Raw genomic sequence first — 26,338 nt, 5'->3', positions numbered from 1 at the left:
GGAATAACAGCATCTACTTTGCAGAATTGCTACATTAGAGATAATAAAATAGTTCTGTGCCTGATACATAGTAGAACTGCAATAAATGATAGCTATTATTATATTAATACCATAAAGGTTGATAGCATTGAAGGATATTGTACACCCTCTGCAATGCTTATAACAGCACTCCAAAATTTATCGCACAAAAAAAAAAAAATTTATTGTGCATTAGAATCACTGGTAATGTTTGTTAAAAACTGAAGATGCCCAAATCCTACCCTCCAAGAGGTCCAGGAACAATGCTAGAAAAACTGGCTGAGATTTTTTTATATGCTACTTGACTCTGGTGTATTTTCACACTGTTGTAAAACTCTGCAGCATTCTAAGACACAAGGAATAAGTAATACATGAAAACAACTGAACCACATAAAATATTTGTCATATAGAACAAACACTACTGTAAGATAATGATGTTTTAACAGTTTATTTTGAAGGTCATTTTAAAAACAAAGTTAAAGACAATCAGAAAAAATTGCACAGAATACACTCATTAAATAAGTATGTGATTAAATCAATAAGGGAGATATGTCTTCTTCTGCAACTCCAAAATAAGTTCTGCTGTCCTGATGATTCTTATACTTCCAAAATGGGGGGGAAAATCATGGCAATTAAAGTTGCCTCTTAATCATGTAAATCTACAGTGGAAACCAAATTTTTCTGTTCTTCCCAATAAGTCAGTTTCGATCTTCAAACTGTGCCTTGTTTTTTAAAAGATAGGATGCTAGAAATTCAATGGGATTTGGTGGTCTGTAAGGGAAAAGAAATCCAAAATTTAGAAATTTATATTCGAGACATGTTAATTTAAATGTATTGCCCCATAATGAAAACATCTTTTTTTTTTTTTTTTTTTTGGCCGTGCTGCATGTGGGATCTTAGTTCCCCCACCAGGGATCGAACCTGTGCCCCCTGCAGTGGAAGCACGGAGTCTTAACTACTGGACCGCCAGCGAAGTCCCTTAAACATATTTTAAAATTAAGAGGTGGGAGAGAGGGGTTGTTGGAGGAAGGTGGTACAAAATTCCAGTTCTAAGTACTAGGGGTATAATGTATAACATGACGACTATAGCTGACACTGCTGTATGACATACAGGAAAGTTGTTAAAAGAGTAGATCCTAAGAGTTCTCATCACAAGAAGAAAATTTTTTTCTTTTTTTCCTTTTTATTGTATCTATATATGAGATCATGGATGTTAACTAAACCTGTGTGGTCATCATTTCACAACATACGTAAATCAAACCATCATGCTGTACGCCTTAAACTTATATAGTGACATATGTAATTTTTTTCTCAAAACTGGAAAAAAATTTTTAATAAAATAAAGAGGTGTTATTTCATATTTATCACTTTTACATATGTTGTTTTTGCTGATAAAACAGGTCCAAAGATGAAAAGTTGGGGGAAACATCTATTTTAAACCCTACTATAAAAAGGCATATTTAGAATTGATTTAGAATGATCTCAAAACATTCTCCTAGCACTTTAAACAGCCTTTTGAACTAACTAGACAGAGACAATACTTGTTACATAATATTTATAGTTAATTTGATGAATTATTTTGCTAGAATGCCTTACTTAAAAATTGTATTTACTAATAGAATGTTACTGTAAAACTTCTTCAAATTCTTTTCTTCTAGCATTTAAAGTAATATTTAGAATTTCTGATATATTGGCCTTCTTTAGAGAAAGAACAAAAATGCATAAAAGATGCCCATATTTTAATTGTCAGTAGTAGAGCCAAGACATACCTTGCAGTCAAAAATAAATCCTATTTTATAAATACAACAATCCAAAACAAATACTTATTGTTTATTCATTTAATTTTTTAACTTAAAACTAAGTAATAAAAATTAGTTAATTAAAAAATAAAACTAAGTAATACACCTATTCTAAATAACTCAGATATGTTCCATGAAGTTCCTTATCAAGTTATGTCAGTTTACTACAGTGTTCATTATTAGTCTTTGAGAAAAACATAATTTACACCCAATAAATGTTGACTAATGTAACTTAACAACAAAATTTTCTTGTTGGATTTACTTATACAAAAAGAATTTTTGTACAGAAAACATGTACAGAAAAGAGAAAAACTGTAATCGTGCTAACAAAGAAATGTAAATTAAAACAACTTGGCAAAAAAAAAGTTTATAACACGCATGCACTTGAGGCTATGATGACACTTGAAGAATTTTAAGGATAAACTCTTGGACAGAAATATGATATTACGTGTCAAACACTATAAAAATAGTCATGTCATTTGAAATAGCAAACCAATTCTTGGGTATTTATCATAAAGTAATTAAACAAAAGCAAAAGGGTATGAAAACAGATAAACTACCTGGTGATCAATAATAACAAAGGAAATTGGTCCTAAATGGTCAACAACAAGAAAATGGCTAAGTTAACTGTGATATTATAGTTCCATTTATAATCATGAAGGCTCTGTAAAGATATGGAAGAAGTTTTATCTTATAATTTTAAGTAAAAAGGAGATATAAAATTACATGTATACCATGATTACAAATATGCATATTATCTAAGACTAGAAGAAAAATAAGTGTCTGAATTGAGATTATGGCTGACTTGTTTCTAAAAAAACTTTAGTATCTATAAATTCCTTATATAGTAAAAAATAACTATACATAACTCATGATATTTCAACTAGGGAAGTTTTTATTTTGCTTTTTCTGGTAACTCCGTTTGCAGACACTATTATCTTACCTTTCCTTTGCAAGCACAGCAAGTCCTTGTAATAAGATAGGCACAACTGTCTGATCCAGATAGGCACGAGTTGGCAAAGACTGGAGATCCACTTTCTGTTTTGATGACTTTTCTGCATTAATTTTCTCATTTTCTACTATCCTCTAGTGAATTCAAAAAACATGCATGAATATTAAAAAATAACTAGATTATTTTGAGTGCTAAACCAAAATTAATGGCAATATAAAACTAATAGAAAAGGTAAATCAATGACTAGAAAGCTGATTGAACTGCAAATCTTTCTGCCAAAATAAAATCAGACCCATTTCTAAATTTCATTCAAGCATTTTCTGAAGGCACCATAATATCTCATTCTTTTAATGTCGTTATCTCCAGATCCTACACTTACTTTCTCTCTTTCTTTCTGCCTTTTTAGGAGTAAATACAAGTCCCTTTTCTTTTCTTCATGAGAATACACCTCCTTACAATGTGCTTCAAAAAATCTGGACATGGACACTAAGTAGCACTGAATCACAGTGAGAAAACTAGTCCTGTTTCAATTCTTTTATCACAGATAATATCAAGGACAATGTCTCAGTTTGGCACTAACATGTCTTTAACACTTCTGTAACACTTGCTAAACTCCCTTCTTAACAGAGAGAGCAGGCTTCAGGCTTAGAGACTTCAACTGGCAACAGAATCTAGCTAAAATTTATTACCACTGTTTTGTATTCACTGTTTTCATTTTTAAGGTTACCCTCTACGGCAATGAGAATGCTTTTCCATTTGTTTCTTTTCTAAACAAATGCATCTATGATTTTTTAAAACTGAGTAAATTTAAGAAAAAAATATAAAGTAAAATTAGCCAAAAAATAGAAGAAATGACTAATATGGGAAAGATCATTAATGTGATATTTAAATGATGTTTCAGAAATGATGACTTATACTTCCTCCATCTAAGAACCTCCCCAAATCTGGGCCTTTCATATAAATTCACCTGACATCCAGAGCATCAAAAACTACTTTACTGGAAAACTTTGCCTTCTTCTGAAAATCTACCATTTCAGAAATTTAGAAATAAGTGGCTATCTCAAAGACACAACAGTATTAAGGGCACTTTCATTTAAATGAACTTTGTTCCAATCATACTAGAACTGGATATAAATGAGTTAACAATTACAAACAAACAAAAAAATTCTACACTTAATTTTTTTTAAGAAAATTTTATTTTGTAAAAACTGAGAAAAAACTTTAAGCATATAACTACAACATACATACCATGCTTTCCAAAAACACTTGCCAGAACTATGTCAGGTAACTTATCTAGTTTTGCTTGTGATTTTTCAATCTAATTTTTGGACTTAATAAAAATAATTACCTATACTTATTTAATGTATGAAACAGTTATTTTTTTGCCCATGAATTAAGAAACTTATAGTTCACCAGTAAATTTCAACAAATACCCATATATGATAAAAACTAGTCAGTTACACGACATCCCAATACCTTCATTAAGAAACAGCAATGCCTAAGCAACTCTGATAGATCCTATAATAAGCTCCTTGACCAAATCCTCTCATTTATTTCATTCAGACATTTACTGACTATCCACTATGTGCCAATTGCTATGCTTACTTTTAGTAAAGTCAAAATCCTGAATTAATCTAAAAAACATACAGTTGATGCCTGAACAACATGACCCTCTGCCCAGCCAAAAATCCGCTTATAACTTACAGTTGGCCCTTTATATAGGCTGTTCCTCCATATCTGTGGTTCTGTATCTACAGTTCCATATCCGTGGATTCAAGCAACTGGAAATCGTGTAGTACTACAGTATTTACTATTGAAAAAAAATCCACTTTTAAGTGGACCCATGCAGTTCAAACCTGGGTTGTTCTAGGGTCAAATGTATATCCAACCACATACACACACACACACACACACACACACACACACACACACACACACACAGATTAAGCTTTTAAGAGTGTAGAACAGTGATCACAAAAATGGGAAAAAATTAGGTGAATCCTATGATTGCCCCAGCTTACTGCATGCATCCTGCCTAGAGAACTTATACAACGAAACCCTGGGAGAAGGAACCCAAGCAGAGCCCTGCAGTTTCCCTAAGTTGAGAAGACAGAGTTGAAAATTCAGGGAGACCAAGAGAACTAGAACTTGCAGAGCAGAGTACTGAAAAGGAAACTTTCACAGAGAGGAGAGAGTTGCATAGAAAGAGACTAAGAGACTGCCTTCCAGTCTTCAGGTGAGTATTTATCAGAGCATGAGTGTGAGGGAACTACTCAAGGCCAGAAGAAAAAACCACTTGGAAGAAGCAGGAGGCACAATCCCTGGAGCTCACACAGGCCAGGAGTAGTTCATGTTCCTGTGACCCAGGATGGGAAAACCTCATAACACATGAAGCACTGGGTAGAATACACAAGAGGAAGAAATTATGTCTAAACTAAAGGTTGGTCTGGTCCCACCTAAAAAAGTTTAAAGGCAAACCTCAAAAGATCAAATTGTTTCCAATTAACTTAACCGAGTCCTAGAACAAAGCCCAAGAGTATTTGAAGAAATACAAAAATAACCAGTACCCAACAAGGTAACATTCATAATGCCCAGCCTCCAATAAAAATTACCAGACAGGCAAAGAAGCAGAAAAAACTACTCATAATGAAGAGAAAAACCAATTCACAGAAACAGACTCAGAAATGATACAGATAGCATAGGCAATGCCATTAAACCAGTTAGTATAATATATTCCATATGTTCAAGAAGACAGAGGAAAGAATTAGTAAATTAAGCTAACAAAATACTTGAAAATATTTGAAGAAATAATGGCTGAAATTTTTTCAAATTTCATGAAAACTCTAAACCCAAAGATCCAAGAAACTCAATGAATCCTAAGCACAAGAAACATTAAAAAAAAAAAATTACACCAATACACATTATAATCAAGTTATTTAAAACCAGTAATAAAATCTTGAAAGCACAAAGAGAAGACATTAACTACAGAGGAGCAAAGATAGGAATGATAGCAGACTTTTCAGCAGAAACAATGTCAGCCAGAAGACAGTGGAGCAAATACTCAGCAAAAATACCTCAAAAGCAAAGGCAAAATAATTACCTTTTCAGACATTCAGAACCTTAAAGAATTCCTTCCCAGCCGACCTCCACTACAAGAAATGTTAAAGAAAGCCCTTCAGGAGGATGGGAAATGACACCAGCTGGATCTACACAAAAGAATGGAGAACCCAGATATGACAATTACATGGATAAACGTGAAACACTCCTTCCTCGTACTGTTTAAACCTCTTTTAAAAAGATAATTGGACGGAAGTCAAGGGAGCACTTCCGGGTTCAGCAATAACCTGGAGCCGGCGGCGCTTGGTCGGCCCTCTTGGGCCTTGCTCCGCAGCTCTGCCTTCACTCTGGTCTTTCTAGAAACCCAGCTGTGCTCTTGGGTGTGCCCGACAGCCTCCCAGACGCGGGTGTAATAAGCCCCCCATGGTGGACACGGCCCCGAACGGCCCCCAAGAGGCGGGCGCAGTGCAATTCATCACGGCCAATAAACTGGACACAGCAATGTGGCTTTCTGGATTCTTCATAGTTTACTGCTCTTTGTTCTGCCTCTCCGTGGGTTGCATGAAGTAGCAAGCTTTCACCAACGTGCTTTGCTGGCAAATGCTCTGGCTAGTGCTCTGAGGCTGCACCAAAGCTTACTACACTTCCCGTCAAGCAGAGCATTCCTGCCCCAGGCTTTGTTAGAGGACAGCTGCCACTACCTGTTATGTTCACTCATCTTTCTCAATTCCCACCCCGTTACAATGAGTATTTCCCAGTCTTGTTATTTTCTTCGCTTCATACTGCCACATACAAGAAAAAGGTGCCTTGATGCAAAGGGTTCAAATAGTTTATCTCTGCTGAGAGCTCTCTTGGATAAATTCAGCGCTATTCAACAGAATATTCTGAAATTCATCGCTTGTCATGAAATAATCTTGATGCCTGCTACAGTTTTAATGCTTTTTAGGGGTCAAGGAAGTTTGCTCCAGCCTTTTATATACCATAGATTCCTTACTGTTCGATACTCCTCTAGAAGAAATCCGTATTACTGGACCTTGTTTAATGAACGGAGGATTGTTGTTGAACATCTAATAATGAAACCTGCTTGCCCACTGTTTGTGAGAAGACTTCGTCTCCAGAGCATTGTCTTTATAAGAAGACTGGCACCAACAGTTGCATAGTTTAACATCCAGCTAAGTTATGTGTAATATAAATAAGCACTGTTAGCTGCTGGTACTTCTGCTAGGGATGGTTAATTCCAGGTGTAAAACTGACCTCACTGCAATTTACATAATTTACATAAATGCATCTCAAAAGAAAATCATTTTCCTGGCACGTTAAATCAAGCCTTTTAAACACTTTCTGAGAAACTTTATTGTAATGTGTTGTTAATAGTTAAGGAAATTTAAATCTTGTGATAAATGTACCAAAAATTCTTTAGACACTGCTGTGCCTTTATCATGAAGTACCTTTATTTCTCTTGTAAAAATAGCTCTAAAATTCGTTTTCATCTAATTAGTAATCTGAATTTATATCTGGCATGAGTTCATTATGGTAATATTAACATGTAAATTCAGTATATTTTGAGACAGTATTCTTTTGTCATTCAGTAATTTTGGTTGATGATTTTAACAAAAACACTTCCCACTATTTAATTTCAAATTGTTTTTAAATTGATTTTGTGCTACTTTGTTAAGACAGATTTATTTTGGATGTACCATTATAATAGGAATTCTATATGTATCTTATACTATGATCTTCCAAAATTTTATTTTCATAATTACTTCTGTGGCTTTGAATACTTTTTTTTAAAAGACCCAACTGTTAAGATGGTTAGCCAATTGGGTTAAATACTTGTGGTCACCTAAGTGTTTTACATCAAAGAGCAGTAGTCAGACAGTTTTCCTTTCAGAGACCCACTGAGTAACATTTCTCAAATAGGAAATCCTTCTTTTAGAAATGTGCACACATAGGTTTTAGTATTATTGTAGTTTACACAATTACTTAGATCAGATTCTTGACTGCCAGTTTTCTCGGTTTCTTAGGCTTGAATTTTCATAGACAATTGCAGCAGTTCAGATGCTTTCTGAAACGAATGTAACTGAAGACTGAGCATGTGACTAAACTTGGTATCTGTTCTGAAATAATGAAGACTATACATACTTACCCATCAAATCTGATTTAAAAGATTAAACAGAAATGTTTATATAGGTAAGGTTATTGATTAGGAAAGGGGCCAGAGGAGGAGTTGTGGGGGAAATAGTGTGCATTTAAATGTTGTAATGCATAGATAAATTTGGGAGAACTGGATGTGTTACGCAACTGTGATTTGAGTTGTATAATATGTTAAATACGTTTGTTGAGCTTCCATCAACTCCTTTATAAAATTCATTCTGATCTTTATTATTGTTGCATGATTGGAAATGTTTAAAACGTTGCAAAATGTTAATACAGAGTAACATAATGGTTTTTGTAACCAGTTTTTTTTCTGTGTGCATGTAGCTTGGATTTCTCATATACACTCAGCGACTTATCAGTAACATCAGTTTTCTTTTTATTCAACTTTTCAATCTACAGAAATGTGATACCTACTTGATAGCTCAACTGTAACCAGCTATTTTTCTAATTTTGTAATAGTTATCTACCAAGTTAGAGAAGCCTCATAATATACAGTTGATTGTTGGGGGGGGTGGGTAGTCTCATTATCACTATGTATGTAATCTGATGGTTTTAAAAACTAAATTTTCTAGAGCAATAAAGTAACTATAATGTTGAGTAAACAATAAAAAAATTTTAATAAAATAAAAAAGATAATTGACTTTTTAAAGAAAAATAAAAATAATCAATTGCAGGGTTTATAACATATGTAGAAATATAATATATGATAACAATAGTATAAAGGCCAGGAGAGAGGAAATGGAAGGATACTGTTATAAGGTCCTTATACCATACAGGAAAAGATATGATACCACTTGAAGGTAAATTGTGGGAAGTTAAACTTCCGTACAATAAGTCCTAAAGCAACCACCTAAAAAAACTATAAGTCAATAATGGAAATAAAATGGAATTCTAAGACAAAAAGCAGCAGCAGCAGCTGTAGAGTAGTGGTTTCCAGACTCCGAGATATCACAAACAAGTAAATTAAAAATAAAATAATACAATGAATGAAGGGACTAACATAGGGTTGTTAACTCTATTTTACCAAGTAAAAACTTACAAACAAGCATAATTATTATTTTACTATCACCATAACTCATAAAAGAACGGGCATTTTAAAATTATGGAAGAAAACCAGTCACCAAATAATGTATCATCAGTACTCACTCCACTCTCCTTATTTTTTTTCTCACTTTACCATGGAAATTGGTCTGAGGGTTTGAAAAAAAAGCATTTGCTATCACTGCTCTACTGTATTATGGCTTTGCCTCCATACACAAGCACCATCAAGAAAAGACTGCTGATGCCTAAAAAGACATCTCTTAAATGATAAATGGCATAGAGTATCTTCACCTGATTCAGCATAGCAGTTCAATTAAAAACTACATTATGAAAAGACTCAGATTTTCTTAACCCTGATATCAAACCAACAAACATTCCTAGCAATTTTATAGACACAGAGTAGTCACTCCACATGCCAGGGAACTCTAGCAGTTGGTCAAGATCAGCAATACAATTTAATTCCACCTCAAAAATGTCAGCCTGCTTAGGTTTAACACACAGCTCTCCACTTACTTCCTGGTGACCTTAGACAAGTTACTCAAATTCTCTGAGCCTTGCAAGACTGAAAATACATGGAAGTTACTTAGGAGTGTGCCTGGCACATAGTAAAAGGACTAATATTAGCAGCTATTACTATTATTACTCTACTTGGAAATGCTCCTGCCCTCATTTATCCAAACTTAATTATTGATTATGTCTCCCCCCCTGCCCCCCCCGCCTCGTAAAACACCCACATCTCTTCCAGGAGCTCTCTGTTTTCCTAACCAATCCCACCTAGCTCTAGTTAATTCAACTGTTCCAGCATTTATTCATTCATTTACAAAGTAGCTTCTTCTTTTAGACAGCAACTTCTTAGTACTTGTATGAAAAAGCTCTATAAAAGTATACCTTCTTTTGTATATTTTTCACATGTACTCTCTGAATTCAGACTCAACCATGTAAGGCAAAAACAGTGTCTACTACTTGTTATAGCTTCCAATGGCACCTACTACGGTACTCTGCAAAGATATCAACATTTACTAAATGTTGACTTCACCAGCACACTATTCTGTTACAAATACAATGGGCTTAATTGTGATGTGCAGTTTTTCCAATGCAGTATCCCAACAGAGCATTAGTAGCCACCAAGCAAAAGGATTCTGAGTCTCCATCAGTAATGTATGTTTGTTTCTCTATATCATTTTCAAAATTCAACCTCTCGACTCAGCTGATTTGTACGTCTGCATACCACGAAGTATTAGTACCGCTAATAAAACAAGCTGCCCATAATTTGATACTATTTCGTTCGTGACGATAAAGTTTTCCCTTGTGCAAAGCAACCTAGTAAAAATGAAACCCAAGTTTTCTCCAGTTCATAAGAGACGCAAAGATACGGCATAGGAACTGGGCAAGTTACCTCGACGTTGTCTGTGAGACCGTACTCAGAGTGGGGATTTTCTGCAACCTAGAAAAAAAAACACCGGTCACAGAAACATCAGCCACTCTTCCTTGCTTCACACCGCCACCCTGAATCCAGGGCCTTCTGGTACCTGCGTCTGTCCCTCCAGCATCTGCTCTGGTTCCATGGTGGACCCTGCAAGTCACAGTCCCCGGATACCAGTCTTGGAAAACAAGAAAAACCGTGAGTTACCCGTGAGATCTCAAGACGAAGACACCAGGATGGAGTCCAGCCCAGCCCCGTCCCCGCCCCTCACCCCCACCTGGGCGCGGAGCACCCCGAGCAGTAGAGGAACAGGGTGGGACAGTCCACGACCGGGCGCACGCATCAGGTCCGGAAGCTCCGCCGTATTCCCAAGAACCTAGAAGAGGTAGAGAAAAGGGGAAAAGGGAGCTGATTACCCGCGCCCAAGCCGTTCGTTCCTAAGAGCCCTGCACCGCGCCACCAACTCCCAGCACAAACCGCTTCCGCCGTAAGTGACGGATGTCGCACGACTGCCGCGCCTGCGCAGAACTGCCAGTGGGGGCCGGGCTGGGAGGGATCTAGACCAGCCTTGATTCTACGATACACTTTGCGGAAAGCAGTGACCTCGGCAAGTTGTGGCCTCGGGGTCTGCCAAAGACTCGTTCCTCGACCTGCCTACCCAGAGCAGGCGCCACCCCTGCTGCAGACCCAGTGACTAGGCCAGCCGGCAGAGGTTCGGCCTGGCCAGCCCTCCGTGCTGCCTGAAATCTGCCGAAGCTCTTCGTCGCGGAACCGAAACCACTTGCTGGATAGTTCTTACTAGAAAATCACAGACCCAAACTCAACTGTCTACGAAAGAATGTCAGTGTTTTACTCTAAAGCCAAAGTGGGGAAGAAGCAATGTTTTAGGGTTTCGTAGTAAGCTTTTATTCAAGCCCTTAAATATGTGAACATGCCACGTTAGTGCTACCTTACATTTGTATCAAGATTAGCAATATGCAACTGGCTTTCCAAACCGTGATACTATTGATACTATTGTATTTGTAAAAATACAAAAGACAATTTGCCTCCTACACACATTTGTAAATACCAAACAGGATCTAATAAATCGGATTGTTGTTGTAATTCCAATAAATTCCTTTTATTTTAATGTAAATATAAGTGATACACTCATTAAAGTGCCTGCCTTTGATTCAATAATCCCATTTGTAGTTGCACTTTGTAATATGAAAATATTTTAACTTCATATAAAATATTTGGAGACTAAATTATGGCATATCAATATACTAGAATAAAGCCATAACTCTAAAAATGCAGAAATATTTGTGATCATAACATTAACGTGTTTGTTTTTTAAGGCCGCACTGTGCGGCATGCGGAATCTTATTTCCTCAACCAGGGATCAAACCCGTGCCCCCTGTGTTGGGAGTGTGGAGTCTTAACCACTGGACCGCCAGGAAAGTCCCAAGGTTTTTTTTTAAGGTAGAATACAACGTCATTTTACTACTCCGTTAAAACTGCATGGCTAAAAATCTAAAGTAAATAAAATTTGTTTAGGAGCCAGACTTGTGGATACATTTTTAAAGTTTTATTTTATAATGTATACTTGATTGGGACTTCCCTGGTGGCGTGGCACAGTGGTTAAGAATCCGCCTGCCAATGCAGGGGACACGGGTTCCATCCCTAGTCCGGAAAGATCCCACGTGCCACGGAACAACTAAGCCCGAAAGCCACAACTACTGAGCCTGCATGCTGCAACTACTGGAGCCTGCGCACCTAGAGTCCATGTTCCAAAACAAGAGAAGCCCGCGCACCACAACAAAGAGTAGCCCCCACTCGCCACAACTAGAGAAACCCGCACGCAGCAGTGAAGACCCAACACAGCCAAAACTTAAAAAAAAAAAAATCACCTTATGTAATGTATACTTGATTAGCATCGTGATTGGTGACAGCTTTTTCATGTAGAACTGTTGCAAAGATGTGGATGCGTATGTACAAGATATAGAATTTTTTTATTTTTAAATTTAGTGGGAGATTTTTGAATGAAATTGATATGGGCTAAAGTCTTTTTTTTTTTAATTATTAGCACCTTAATTATTATTTATTTATTTTTGGCTGTGTTGGGTCTTCATTTCTGTGCGAGGGCTTCCTCTAGTTGCGGCAAGCGGGGCCACTCTTCATCGCGGTGCGCGGCCCTCTCACTATCTTGGCCTCTCTTGTTGCGGAGCACAGGCTCCAGACGCGCAGGCTCAGTAGTTGTGGCTCACGGGCCCAGTTGCTCCGCGGCATGTGGGATCTTCCCAGACCAGGGCTCGAACCCGTGTCCCCTGCATTGGCAGTCAGATTCTCAACCACTGCGCCACCAGGGAAGCCCAAGATATAGAATTTTTCATGCAGAATTGATGCAAAGTTGTGGATGCTTATGTACAGGATATAGAAACTGACTAGTACATATATTGATTCAAATTAAGATTAAATGCTTTTCAGGAATGGAAAATAACAGAAAGTAAAACCAGAGAATGATTGGGAAAACTTAAGAGGAGAGTTACGTGGATCGTTATTATATATCCATACATTTCCCAATACACAGTAGGCACGCCATAAAAACTTCCAAATTAATAAAAATAAAAAACAAAACAAAAACAAAAGAGTCTTCCAGAAAGTAACTGAGAGCTGCTAATTTACATTTTCTAAGTACTGACAGTAAAGTAGGAAGCTAGATTGTGAGCTCCTTCAGGACAGAGACCTTGTTTTATATATCTTTATGCTTCACGTGGTGCCTGGTACATCATAGGTACACAACATATATTGAGTTGATTCACAGTTAAAACTGGATTTTAATTAAGACACTGACACTACTGAAGAAAAAGGACAGAATGTAAAAATGATTACTGAAGGAAACAGCACAGAATAATTAACTATAGGCCAGGTTTCTCTCAATCAAAAAAAAAGTTATCAGTGTGGTTTACAAAAAAGCTTCACTAAAGTTTTTACATTTACAACATATTAATTGAAAGATTCAGGGAAAAAGCCATAGCAGCAGAGAGCTGAGCAAAAATAAATAAATAAATATAAGTAAATAACAGCTAGAAATGATAGAAACAAAGTAGCAAGAAAGTTATAGGAAGTATAAAAATTAAAAATACTGCAGAATGTTGTTTTGATATGAAATTAAAAATTCTAAAGAGTATGGCATAGAAAACAAACTTATGGTTACCAAAATGGAAAGGGGGGGAGATAAATTAGGAGTTTGAGATTAACATATACACACTACTATATATAAAATAGATAACCAACAAGGACCTACTGTATAGCACAGGGAACTATACTCAATATTTTGTAATAACCTGTAAGGGAAAAGAATCTGAAAAAATATATATATATACATAGGTATATACATATATCTGAATCACTTTGCTGTACACCTGGAACTAACACAACATTGTAAATCAACTATACTTCAATAAAAAAAATTAAAATAAAAAGATGGCCCTGAAAACGATCATTATGACAGAAATTTGCAATATTGTGTACTATTTTTTGTTGTTGTTAGTTTCTGCTTTATATCTTGTGTACTGTCTAGAGTGGGATAAATTAAAAGAATGAGAATAACATTTAGCTCTTATTTGGACTTGTAGTACCAAACTTTGTTCAGTACTCCTCTCATCTACTTCCACTATGTCTATTTATTATGGTACTTACCTCATCCTGCCTTATATTTTGTTTACAGTTAAACACAATTAGATTTTTTAGTTCTTCAAAGGCAAAGATCTTATTATATTCATCTTTTCATTTTTTGTTTCTTATATTTGATAAATATTTTTCCAAAAGAAGTGAATTTATAGGGAAAGCAAGCAGCTGCACCAAAGTACTAGTCTCTAGCCTTCCTTTCTTGGGGTTTTAGGGAGATAGTAGTTATAGATTCTAGAACTAGAATTCTAGAATCTAGAATAATTTTGCTACTGTTCTTGACCCCCTTTTTACAGACATGATGCAAATTCTGTTAATAAAATATTAACCTATTTAGACAGGCAATACCTATTTAGGAATAATACAATATGTGTAGTAGAGAAAGACTTGATTTGGGATTAGTTAAGTATTAAAACCTGGTTCCTTCATTTGTTTGCCATGTGGAATTAAGCAAATAGTTTAACACTTCTGAGCTTCATGTTTTTTCACATAGATAATTAGCATAACAATTCTTCACAGAGGGAATCAAATGAGATTAGATAGATGAAACTGCTTTGTAAATAAAAGTTATATAAATCTAAGTGAAACCTAAGTACTTCATTATTGTGATATTGTTCTACCTATTATTGTTGTTGTTTCTAACCTGTTTTTTTCTTTTAAATAATTTGTGGGAGAGAAAGTGCTCAGAGAAATAAAGAACATGATCCAGCACACACACACACACACACACACACACACAAACACACACACACACACACACACACACACACACACACAAATGTGTTTGCAGAGAAATACATAGAATTTATTGAGTGTAAATGGACCCTCTGAACGCAGTTCGTGTGGAGGGACACCAACCACCTTTCAAGAAGACCTAAAAATATATATTCCAGATTTGGTAAATCACTTTCCAAGGAAGTGGGTTTTTTTTGCCTAACATAGGATGACAACTACTCCACCTGTAGTTCCCTTGTCTTCACTACCAAACTCCATGCCCAGGCACACTTACCACCATCCCCAAGGAACATACCAAATGGGCTTTTCAAAGACATGAATACAGGGACTTCCCTGATGGTCCAGTGGTTAAGACTCTGCTCTTCCACTGCAGGGGACACGGGTTCGATCCTTGGTCCTGGAATTAAGATCCCACATACTGTGTGGCATGGCCAAAAAAAAAAAGACATGAATAAAGTGTATTCTTCTGATTCTTATGATACAGACATATCTCAGCAATGAGAATAATAAAAATGAAGGAAAAGGCTAACCTTAATATCACTTTCCATCCCCAAATTGTCAATTACTTCAGCCGTTTCTCACAAGAGCCCATATTCAGATTTCTTTTCCACATTCCAGGAGGGAAAGCATCACTTCTCATGGGTCTACCCATGAGAAAAAAGCCTGAAGTTTTCTTTCACCTATCCAACTTGAACCAGTTATTTCGATAAGGCAGATGCCATGTGCTGATTGCCACAGACCTAAATTACTGCCTTCCCTGAACAATGATGAAGATATGACCTGGTGGTAGTTAATACCACCTGAATTGCATGACTGCTATGCAATGGGACAGGACGGGTTTCACAAGGGAAAACCTTAGAATGGCTAGGAAGCGGGAAGAAAGGGAATGGATTCTGAGTAGTGAGTCAAAAAATGTTCACTATCACGTATTATGTAAAGAGTTCATACTCAGTATGAGCTTACCACAAAAGAGATAAAATAAAATGGAATGTTCACTTTGACACACTAATTCTACTTCTGTGATTTTAATCCCATAAAAATACAAAAATGTACAAGGGTACAAAGATACTTACTGTACCACAGTTTTTAGTAGAAAGAGATTGGGAATAGATTAAATTATGATATCTCAATACAATGGACTGCTGTGTAGCCATTGAAAAGAATGAGGTAGGGCTTCCCTGGTGGCGCAGTGGTTAAGAATCTGACTGCCAATGCAGGGGACATGGGTTCGAGCCCTGGTCTGGGAATATCCCACATGCCGCGGAGCAACTAGGCCCGTGAGCCACAACTACTGAGCCTGCGCGTCTGGAGACTGTGCTCCACAAAAATAGAGGCCGCGACAGTGAGAGGCCCGCGCACCGCGATGAAGAGTGGCCCCCGCTCGCCGCAACTGGAGAAAGCCCTTGCACAGAAACGAAGACCCAACACAGCCAAAAATAAATAAATAAATACATAAATAAATAAGTTTATTAAAAAAAAATAAAGAATGAGATAGATTTATAGGTACTGGCATGTAAAAACATTCACAACATAATTTCATCTGAAAAATGCATGTTATAGGAAAATCTGTGTAGTGAGATTCTTTTTTTTTTTTTTTTTTGCATGTATATACTAGTATATGCATAGGAAAAAGCCTGGAGAGATATACAACAAACTATAAATATGGTTACCTGTGGAGCAGGAAAAAGGGGAAGTGAAGTCTTTGCTTTTTGCAAACTTTTATATTGTTTGAACATTTTTTTTTTTACCGAAAGCATGAATTTATTTTAAAATTAAAAGGCCAGGGACTTCCCTGGTGGTCCAGTGGTTAAGACTCTGTGCTTCCACTGCTGGGGGCATAGGTTTGATCCCTGGTTAGGGAACTAAGATCCCGAGTGGCATGGCCCCCCCAAAAAAAGACCAAAAATATTTAGATAAATTTTTTAAATTGGAAAATATGTCACCTTATTATTTGTAACACAGGCAATAATGGGGAAGAATATTTATATGAGTAATGAGTCTAATCGGTTGTATGACAGCATTAAAAGAAAAATCTTCCAGTTTATTCTTCCCTTTACCCACGTATTTATGAGGCATATGCAGAAGAGAGTTAACATAGCAGGCCTGAGACTGCTGGCCTTAGGAAGGCCTGCTTGCAAGATTGTCTGGTATCTAGGAATTTGAATGATAAACAGTTCCCTACACTGATATAAAACTTCCCCTAAATGATGAGAGTGACTCACTGGGCCTAAAATGTTTGTGCAAAAAATATGGTTTATGTTAAGCACGTGCTTTCCTTCTAGGAGTCTGGACTTTTAGTATGTATTAGGCAGAGGGTGCCTACATGATCAGCAGGACTGAATTTCTTATGAGTGTCCCTGGTAGACAATATTTCACACATGTTGTCAGATCTCAGTGCTGGAAGAATTGTGTCCTGTGTGACTCCACTGAGAGAAGACTCTTGGAAGTTGATGCCGGGTTTCATTCAGACTTTGCTCCATGTGCCTTTTCCCATTGCTGATTTTGCTTTGTATCCTTTTGCTGTCATAAATCATAGCTGTGAGTATGACTATATGCTGAGTCCTGTGAGTCCTAGCAAATCACCAAATCTGGGGGTTAACTTGGGGATCCTAAACTCTTGGAGAGCTTAAGATAAATATAAGTTACAGTGCCTGCCCTCATAAATTTGTATTCTAGTTCAGCTCTATCAGACATACATATGTCATACATTTAAATGACAAAAAAGATAACTGATTAAAGGTTAAGATGAATGATATAGAGCACAAATTCTGAAGGAGTTCAGATGAGGTTGAGATAAATGTAAGCAGGTATCCTTGGAGCAGTTTGGAACAAAGAATAATTATTTAAGCAAAGCAGGGAGGAATGGGGTGGAGAGGACATAATACAGACTGAAACACTAACAAAGAATTTAAATGGAGGAATTCATTTAATATCCAGTATTAACTGACTCCGCTTACGCTTCCATAGCCTCACAGCTTTAAAAATTGAGCTGAGCAAATTAGGTAACAATTTATACTGTTACACCTAATACTATTTCAAAAACATGAGCTCATTCACACTTTCACTAGTAACAAATCCTCTGTAAACTAGAGAATCTCAAACTGGTGCCTCAGTTTTGTTTTGGTTTGTTTGTTTTAAACTTTTGAGCCAGAATCTCCTCAGCAATAAATTTCACATAAAAATTCAGAATTCTGGTTTCTCTTGATATGTTTTAAACTTTGGCAACAGAGGCCACACATTTCTGAAAGGCAAAAATCAGCCGGAGCTGAGTAACAGCTGTCCCATTTAATAAGGGAAGGCTACTCTCCAATTTCTCAAAATCTTTATTATTCACATCATATATACATTTTTGAATTCCACACCCACCCATGGAACTCATATATGTTATATGTCTGACCACTGTGTCTCGTTGTTATTTGAGTTTTTTAGCCATTGTATTCGACTGTAAACTTGCTCTTATTCCCTACTATATCCTGGCAACTTACTCATCAGCTGGCACGTTGTCTGTGCTTAATATCTATTTGTTGAACAAATGAATGATTAATATATGTCACAATGTGAACTCAATATGAGGAAATGATTAATTGTCCGCAACGATGCTTTTGCTTATTAACACAGCTATAGGATAATAATCCCCTAATTGTTACTCTACTCTTCCCATTCCCTACCTTCAACCATGCCTTCTGTTTCTCTCTTTTAAGTTTTCTGCCTTTTTCAAAATCAGTCATCTCTTCTCTTGGTTCTAGGTGCTCCACTTTATTTTCCTTTTTTTTTTTAATTGAAAAGAAGTCTTTAATAAGTGTCATTGGTCCCTATTTCAAATAATTCAGCATCTCTCAAACTGAAGGTTTGAGGAGTTCCTTAGAAGAGAAGGAGAGCTAAAATATCCAAAAAAACTATTTAGCAGTAGTCACTTTCTAAATAAATTAATGGGTTAAAGTGATAAAGTGACCAAATGTCCTGGATTAGTTAGCTCAGTACTCAGCTCCTCCTTTTTGTCCTGGTGAAACTGGCCCAGATTCCCTTCAAGATTAAGTGTCCTGCAAGTTCTTGCCATCTAAAAACTGGGAGGCTGTCACACTGTAGGTTAAATGGCTGAGAAGGTTAGGATCTTCAGTCCAGGGAGATTATAAAGCCAGTGTAATATCCAGGCACTATTTTTCTTGAAACAAGTTTTAAAAGATGTTAATTCAGAAAATGGATTTGACTGAGATATAATTCCAAGGGGCAGAAAATGTGGACTGAGATCATTAAAAATTGAGATCCTAGTAGAGTCTGAATTCTGGAAGGCCATTGTACATGTAAGAGATAAAAACAAATAAAATTATTGAGCCCTCTTACATTGCAGGTATTATGCAGGAGGTTTTAGGTGTATTCTTTCATTTCGTAATTTAATTCTTATTCCACCCATTTTACAGATGAGTTAATTAAAGAACTTGCTCCATAACACACAACTAATAAGTGGCAGAACCAAAATACCAACCCCAGTCTTTCTGACTCTCAAGCCCATATTTTTACCAAACAAAAAAATGGCAAAGGTACAGAAAAGCAGTCAATATTAAGAACAACTGGATAGCAGGGACTTAGCAAGTGAGAGGCCAGGGGGCAGAAACTCAATACCTGGATGCTCAGGAATGAAAGATCACTCTTGTTCCAGGGGCTAATGATATATTTATATCATGACTAATAAAATATAAACAGTCTATGTAAAAATGTTTTTCTTTGGAAGCCTAGATTTTAACCTTAAAACCCTAAAGTAGTGTGTGTCATTAACTAATATGTGATGTTGGGCAAGTAACAGACTGTTAGAGCCTCAAATCCCTTATTTAAAAAAATGGAGACCGGAATGCTTAACTCAAATAGTGATGATTGACTACAACAGTAAAAGTTAACCTGCTTAGCCTAGAATATGGGTTCAATAAATGTTAGCCAGTAGTAGTAGTAGTCGTCATCATCATCATTGTTGCTGTTGTCTCCTTAAACTTACCTTAATTTACCTCATGATTGAAACTAGGAATGTTTTTATGACTCAGCAAAGTGACTGGGAAATGCTTTTTTAGATGAGCAATCCATCTTAAGCTCTAATCTGAAATTGAGGTAAAAGGAAATTCTGCATATAATCACTGTGGTAGATTACTTGCAAAGACGGCCACAATAATTTCTTCCATCCCTACATATACACTTCTTTGCAATGTGGCTTTGCTACTCCTCCATAAGGATGTAGAATTTATTTTCCCATCTCTTATGTTGGAGCTGGCCATGTGACTTGCTTTGACAAAAGAATGCAGCAGAAATTACATTGTGCAACTTTGAAGTTTAGGCTTCAAGAGGCCTTGCATCTTCGACTCATGCTCTCTTGGAAGCCAGATGCTATATAAAGAAGTCTGGAATACCCTGCTGGAGATACATGCCCCAGCCAATAGCCACCACCAGCATCTGGACGGGTGAATGAAGATAACTAGGCCACTCAGCCCTGGTCAAGCCTGCAGCAGATTACTGCATTCACATAAATGAACCCAGGCAAGGCCAGCAGAAGGACCACCCAGCCAAACTCAGCCCAAATTGCTGACTCACAGAACTGTGAGTAAATAAATGGCTGTTATCTTAAGTCAGTAAGTTTTTGAGTGGTTTATTACACAGCAACAGAAATCTACAACAATTACCATGTTTGAATCATTTTTCAAATTATTAATATTTATTATATGAGTACCATAAGCAAGGCATCAGGCTAGGTGCAGAAAGTGAGCCAAAATATGTAAAGTTTGGCCACTGTCTTGAAATGAGTTTATAATCTATATCAAGAGGTGATAAAGTATTTAAATAACAATAACACAAGACAGTATATTAGAACAGCCATAGAGTAACACAACCATATTGTCGTAAGAATTAAAAAATCTGATCATTTCTGCTGGAGGTGATAAGGGAAGGATTTATCAAGAAGATAATATTAGAGTTAAGCCTTGAAGGATTTTGACAGTGGAGTAGGAGGAAAAGAAATTCTAAGGGAAAGAAAAATGACCTGAGGATAACTGTGGTCTTGGTAAAGAGCAAAGAGTGCTCAGAAACTTGCCAATACTTTTTGTTGGGTTATAGTATATATGTAGACGTGGGAGAACAATTCTTCAACAAATATCAAGTTGCAACTTCATTCCAGGCACTGCCTACTACTACATTAGTATGTATTGATGATAGATGTGGAAGCTGAACTGCAGATGTGAAGGCCAAGTCATTAGTCCAAGTTCACAGAAAGTGGGGGAGCAGGGGTTTGAATGCAACCAGTCGGACTCTAGAGCCACTCTACTACTGGGCAGTGTCTTGGCTAAGTTAAAAAGTTAGTTACTTAAGGAAAAACAAAAAAACAAAAAGGCTGGCACCAAACTAAATACCCATTTAACAGTTGCAGTGAAAACAAATCAACAAGGAGGAAATTCAAACACTTAATATTGAGCAGAAAAATCAAATTAAGAAGAATAAATGCAGGGACTTCCCTGGTGGCGCAGTGGTTAAGAATCTGCCTCGCAGTGCAGGGAACATGGGTTCGAGCCCTGATCCGGGAAGATCCCACATGCCGTGGAGCAACTAAGCCCGTGTGCCACAACTACTGAGCCTGTGCCCTAGAGCCCACGAGCCACAACTACTGAGCCCATGTGCTGCAACTACTGAAGCCTGCGTGCCTAGAGCCCATGCTCCGCAACAAGAGAAGCCACCGCAATGAGAAGCCCGTGCGCAGCAGCGAAGACCCAACACAGCCAAAATAAATTAATTAATTAATTAATTAATTTTTTAAAAAAAGAATACATGCAGTATGATTATATTTGTGTAAGGTAAAAACCAGGCAACTATACAGCATATTTACATATGTTAATGTATACACAAAGCTAAAATGAAAAGAAAAAAATGATGAGTACAAAATTCAGGATAAATTTCCTGGAGGTCCAGTGGTTAAGACTATGCACTTCCACTGCAAGGGTCACAGGTTCTATCTCTGGTCGGGGAACTAAGATCCCGCAGGCCGCGGGGGGAGGCGGGTCGGCGGGGCGGTGGAAAACAAAAACCAAAATTCAGGTTAGTGGCTTCCTCTAGAGGGGGAGAAAAGAGTTTGAGATTAGGGAGGGGCTCACAGAGTGCTTCAAGGAACTGGTTACATTAGTTTTTCTTAAAATAGATGCTGTTTATTTTATTATTTTTCTTTACATTATATATATGTTATACAGTTGTTCCTTAGTTTCCTGGGTGTGTGGGGTAGGTTCCAGGAACCACCCCCCCCCAATACCAAAAGCCGTATGCTCAAGCCTGTTACATAAAATGACATAGTTTTTGCATATAACCTACTCACATCCTACCATACACCTGAAATCATCTCTAGATTACTTACAACACCTAATACAATGTAAATGCTATGTAAGTAGTTGCAGGCCATGTGGCAAATTCAAGTTTTGCTTTTTGGAACTTTCTGGAATTTTTTTCCAAATATTTTCCATCTGCTGTTGGTTGAATTCGGATGCAGAACAACGGATACGGAGGGCCCATTGTATACATCTTGTTTACATGATGTATGTATAAATCTAATAGATTTCACACAACAACAAAAAGTACCACAGGGTTCAAAAGAGGGAAGTTAGGAATTGAAATGAATCAGATGTGAAAGAGAGAAGGCATTTCAGAATGAGGAACTGGCCGAGGCACAGAGGCAGGAAAAGGGGTGGGGAACAGTAAGAGGGAAACAGGGAGTAAGTCATTTTTGCAGTAGCCTACATTTGTAGGGGAGTAGTGGTGGGGAAAAGCTAGATAAAGTTGTGGCCAGAATGTGGAGAGTCTTGGAAGCACTTGTAAACCTCACACTGTAAACAATGGGGTTTTTACTTCAATTAGTATTCCTTAGTTTTGGGCAAGAAGAAACAATTACGGCTATTCCAAGTAAAAAGAGAAAGAGAAGAGAGAAAAAAAGATAGGGAGATAGTAGGAGGGAGAAAAGGAGAGAAGAAGGGAAGGAGAAACAGAAGCAGAAAAATAGAGAAATAGACTGAATAGTTTTGGGATAGGTTATCAAGTAAGTGACCAGTCCAGGAACCTGGTAGTTCTGGGGATCTCAATGAAATAAACTGATAGAGCAGCTCTTTAGAACACTCAGTTCTTACTATCGTCTACCCCAGTGTGTTTCCATCCAAGATTCCAGTTTCTAGGAGAGTATGGTTAACCTAGTGCTTCCACCTCTGTGATCTGGGAAGCAGGGTTCTGTGCTTGCAGCTCATGAGAATACAGGAAGCGAAGTCGAGTAGAATTAAAAAATAAAAAAAAAAAAGGCCCAGTCTGAATTGCTCAGAAAGTATGGGATTACTGAGCAAAACCTAAGGATTCCCTTATTCAAACATTAGTTCTTCAGATTAGACATGTAAACACGTACTAATTTAATTAAATCTCTGGAACTGATGATTTCATCACAATGAGCTAACAGTTTCGTTTTCGGTGACCTTAAGTTTTTGTACGCCTCTACAACTGCTGTGCTCTCATAATAATTACTAGATTGGGACCCATTACTTCTGTGATGGAACTCAGATCAACCATCCTTTGCGGAAGACTGGCAGAAAATACTGAAAGAAATATAAGAAAACTATGACACCGTAAGATGACCCTGAGAACTAGCCGAGCGACCCCAAGCTGCAGCGGTCCCTCCAGTGAGTTGACAGCCTAAGTTCCCTGCTAAAGAGCTCCCAGGGTCAGCGTAGTCGACTGAGCGACCGGTCCCTAAGGCAGACGTAGGCCAAACTGCACTGGGAAATGTAGTTCCGCGGGGAACGGACGGAGTGGCGGGCGCCGCACACGCGCACTAAGAGCTCAGGGCAACAAAGACGGCGGCGTGCGCGCACGCGCCTGAGAAAGACTCGGGAGGGCGTGCGCGTACGCGTGCGCGCCCGGCCGCGGTTCTGAGCTACCAAGCGGCTGAGAGGACAGAGAGGAGGGGCAGGAGCTACCGACCGCAGGAGGAGGAGAAGGGGTTGTGCTCCTGGCCGAGCAAGGAGAAAGGGGCGGGGCTGAAGAGCAGCGCGCCGGGGTGCCGAGCTCCTGGGACAGGCGGGCGCGTGAGGGTCTGTGGCCCTTGCCGTCCCAGTGGCCGCCGCCGTCGCTTGGCTGCCGTCGGTCTGCGGGAGGCGGGTTATGGCGGCGGCGGCAGTGGGAGCTGTGAATGAATTCTCCGGGTGGACGAGGAAAGAAGAAAGGCTCCGGCGGCCCCAGCAGCCCGGTGCCTCCCAGGCCTCCGCCCCACTGCCTGGCCCCCTCCCGCCCCGCCCCCAGGCCGGCCCCTCCGCCCCAATCGCCGCATAAGCGGAACCTGTACTACTTCTCCTACCCGCTGTTCGTAGGCTTCGCGCTGCTGCGTTTGGTCGCCTTCCACCTGGGGCTCCTCTTCGTGTGGCTCTGCCAGCGCTTCTCCCGCGCCCTCATGGCCGCCAAGAGGAGCTCCGGGGCCGCGCCGGCGCCGGCCTCGGCCTCGCCCCCGGCGCCAGTGCCAGGCGGGGAGGCCGAGCGCGTCCGAGCCTTCCACAAGCAGGCCTTCGAGTACATCTCCGTTGCTCTGCGCATCGATGAGGACGAGAAAGGTAACTGGGGGCCTGGGGGGAGAGGGCGGCGGCGCCGAGAAGAAAGCGGTGGGGTCGCCGAGGGAGGGCAACACCTGCGTCCCTTTTCTGCGGGAGCCGGCGGTGCTCCCCCGTAATTGATCTGCCCGGCGAGACTGCTTCCTCGGGTTAGACCCTCATCCTCCACGATTCTCAGTTAAACACCTCTCTCCTCTCAGGCACCCTAGCCGGTGACTTTGTTTCAGACACTAGCCTACACCTACACTTCTGCATGACCCAAGTCCCTATGAGACACCCAGACGTGCTGGTGACAGTGACAGTTGTCCTAGAGTGACCACACAGATCCTTTCTAGCGCTGTAAACAGTGAGTGGCTTCCTCTGAGCCAGGTTTTCCAAAAGGTTTTGATATCGAAGAAGCTGTGCCTTGTTATAGGCTTTTAGTGAAAGCAGAGTACTGTAGTGTCAGAAAAAAAGAACAAATGGTGACTCAGTTTTGAAAGGAACAGCTGCATATGATTACAGCTGAATTTGCACTATTTTTAAAAGTTTCATAACAGTCATTTTTATCAATGTAATGACTTCTAAGTATTTTTCAATAAAGTTCTATTTTAGTACAAAACTTTTGCTCCTGGTTAATTTGATCTCATCTAAGTAAGTATTCCAAGGTAACCTCTAAATTTTTAAATTGAAATATTGAGTGAGGACTTCCCTGGTGGGGCAGTGGTTAAGAATCCGCCTGCCAACGCAGGGGACACGGGTTTGATCCCTGGTCCGGGAAGATCCCACATGCCGCGGAGCAACTAAGCCCATGCACCACAACTACTGAGCCTGCGCTCTAGAGCCTGCAAGCCACAACTACTGAAGCCTGCGCGCCTAGAGCCGGTGCTCCGCAACAAAAGAAGCCACTGCAATGAGAAGGCCACGCTCGCAGCAATGAAGAAGACTCAATGCAGCCAAAAAATAAATAAATAAATAAATAAATAAATAAATAAATTTTAAAGAAATTGAGTGAATAGGACTAATTTATAATACCATTTTACAATAAAATTTAAAGATTTCTATTTCTGAATGAAAGCAAGGGTACTACATCCTTCAGATTTCTTTTAAGCTAATGTTTTTTAGTCTTTCTATAGGCTAGGCACTGTGTGCTCTTAGCTTTGCATGTGTTATCTGTTTAGTCCTCACAATTACCCTGTGAGGTGAAGGTACTGTTAGTATCAGCATTTTACAGATGAACAAACTGAGGCTCAAAAGATTAAAACAGGTCATTCCAAGCCTATGCTAATTGCTAATGCCAAATTTTTTATGGAAGATGATAAATGGAGTTAGAAGGAGTCTTATAGCATTTTGAAAATCCCTCCTTTCGTCCCAACTCCAGTATGCTGAGATCTTCTTTTCCCTCTAACTACTCATTTTCATTGTCCATTAGTTTAAAAAAAAAAAGCAATCTGCAGTTCATTTGTAGTGTCTCCACTACCAACTCCAGAAACTGTTCTAGAATTTCAGTTTTGTTGAAACTTATTTCCTTTGTGAGGCCTTGGACTGAGAAGTAGGATATAAGGAAGGAGGCAGGTATTCATGGGTTTTGGAGTGTGAGGACAGAGTGGAGGTTAAGAACGTTGAAGAAAGGAGGCGTGGGGCTTCCCTGGTGGCACAGTGGTTAAGAATCCGCCTGCCAATTCTGGGGACATGGGTTCAATCCCTGGCCTGGGAAGATCCCACAGGCTGCGGAGCAACTAAGCCCATGCGCCACAACTACTGAGCCTGCGCTCTAGAGCCCATGCTCTGCAACAAGAGAAGCCATGACAATGAGAAGCCTGCGCACCACAACGAAGAGTAGCCCCCACTTGCTTCAACTAGAGAAAGCCCATGCGCAGCAACGAAGACCTAATACAGCCAAAAATAAAAA

The 26,338-nt window shown here is 38.7% G+C and overlaps 2 protein-coding genes and 1 pseudogene across 11 annotated transcripts in view; 2 read left to right on the top strand and 1 right to left on the bottom strand.

The window, feature by feature from the left end:
* Positions 1-450: 450 nt before the first annotated feature.
* On the bottom strand, positions 451-24,218 carry DPY30 (dpy-30 histone methyltransferase complex regulatory subunit). 3 transcript variants are annotated; one of them, XM_082356862.1, is made up of 6 exons: positions 24,201-24,218; positions 10,725-10,823; positions 10,554-10,625; positions 10,421-10,468; positions 2,761-2,903; positions 451-789 (listed from the first exon to the last, which is right to left on the bottom strand). In XM_082356862.1, exons 3-6 carry the CDS (start codon positions 10,587-10,589, stop codon positions 717-719), a joined length of 300 nt encoding a protein of 99 aa, XP_082212988.1. In that variant the 5' UTR covers positions 10,590-10,625; positions 10,725-10,823; positions 24,201-24,218; the 3' UTR covers positions 451-716. The 3 variants fall into 3 exon arrangements, with proteins under 3 accessions (XP_082212988.1, XP_082212987.1, XP_082212986.1); XM_082356861.1 differs by lacking the exons at positions 10,725-10,823; positions 24,201-24,218 and adding an exon at positions 10,864-10,963; XM_082356860.1 differs by lacking the exon at positions 24,201-24,218 and having other exon boundaries at positions 10,725-10,932.
* On the top strand, positions 5,986-8,484 carry LOC309611853 (transmembrane protein 33 pseudogene; annotated as a pseudogene). Its single transcript has one exon. The product of its transcript is annotated as a transmembrane protein 33 pseudogene (transcript).
* The window catches only part of SPAST (spastin), a 53,651-nt gene continuing 51,047 nt past the window's right edge, over positions 23,735-26,338 (top strand). For 3 of the 7 annotated variants that reach the window (XR_014234767.1, XM_082356763.1, XM_082356762.1), the window contains exon 1: positions 23,735-24,450. Coding sequence is in view for 6 of the 7 variants with exons in the window: in XM_082356763.1 (XP_082212889.1) it covers positions 24,036-24,450 (415 nt within the window). In the remaining variant the exon portion in view is untranslated. The remainder of the gene's footprint in view (positions 24,451-26,338) is intronic. The other 4 variants (XM_082356761.1, XM_082356760.1, XM_082356759.1 and 1 more) reach the window with 4 other exon arrangements.

This window comes from Balaenoptera borealis (assembly GCF_965194805.1).
Source record: "Balaenoptera borealis genome assembly, chromosome: 15".
In the NCBI taxonomy this organism is placed as follows: Eukaryota; Metazoa; Chordata; class Mammalia; order Artiodactyla; family Balaenopteridae; genus Balaenoptera; species Balaenoptera borealis.
This window is presented reverse-complemented; position numbering and strand designations above follow the sequence as displayed.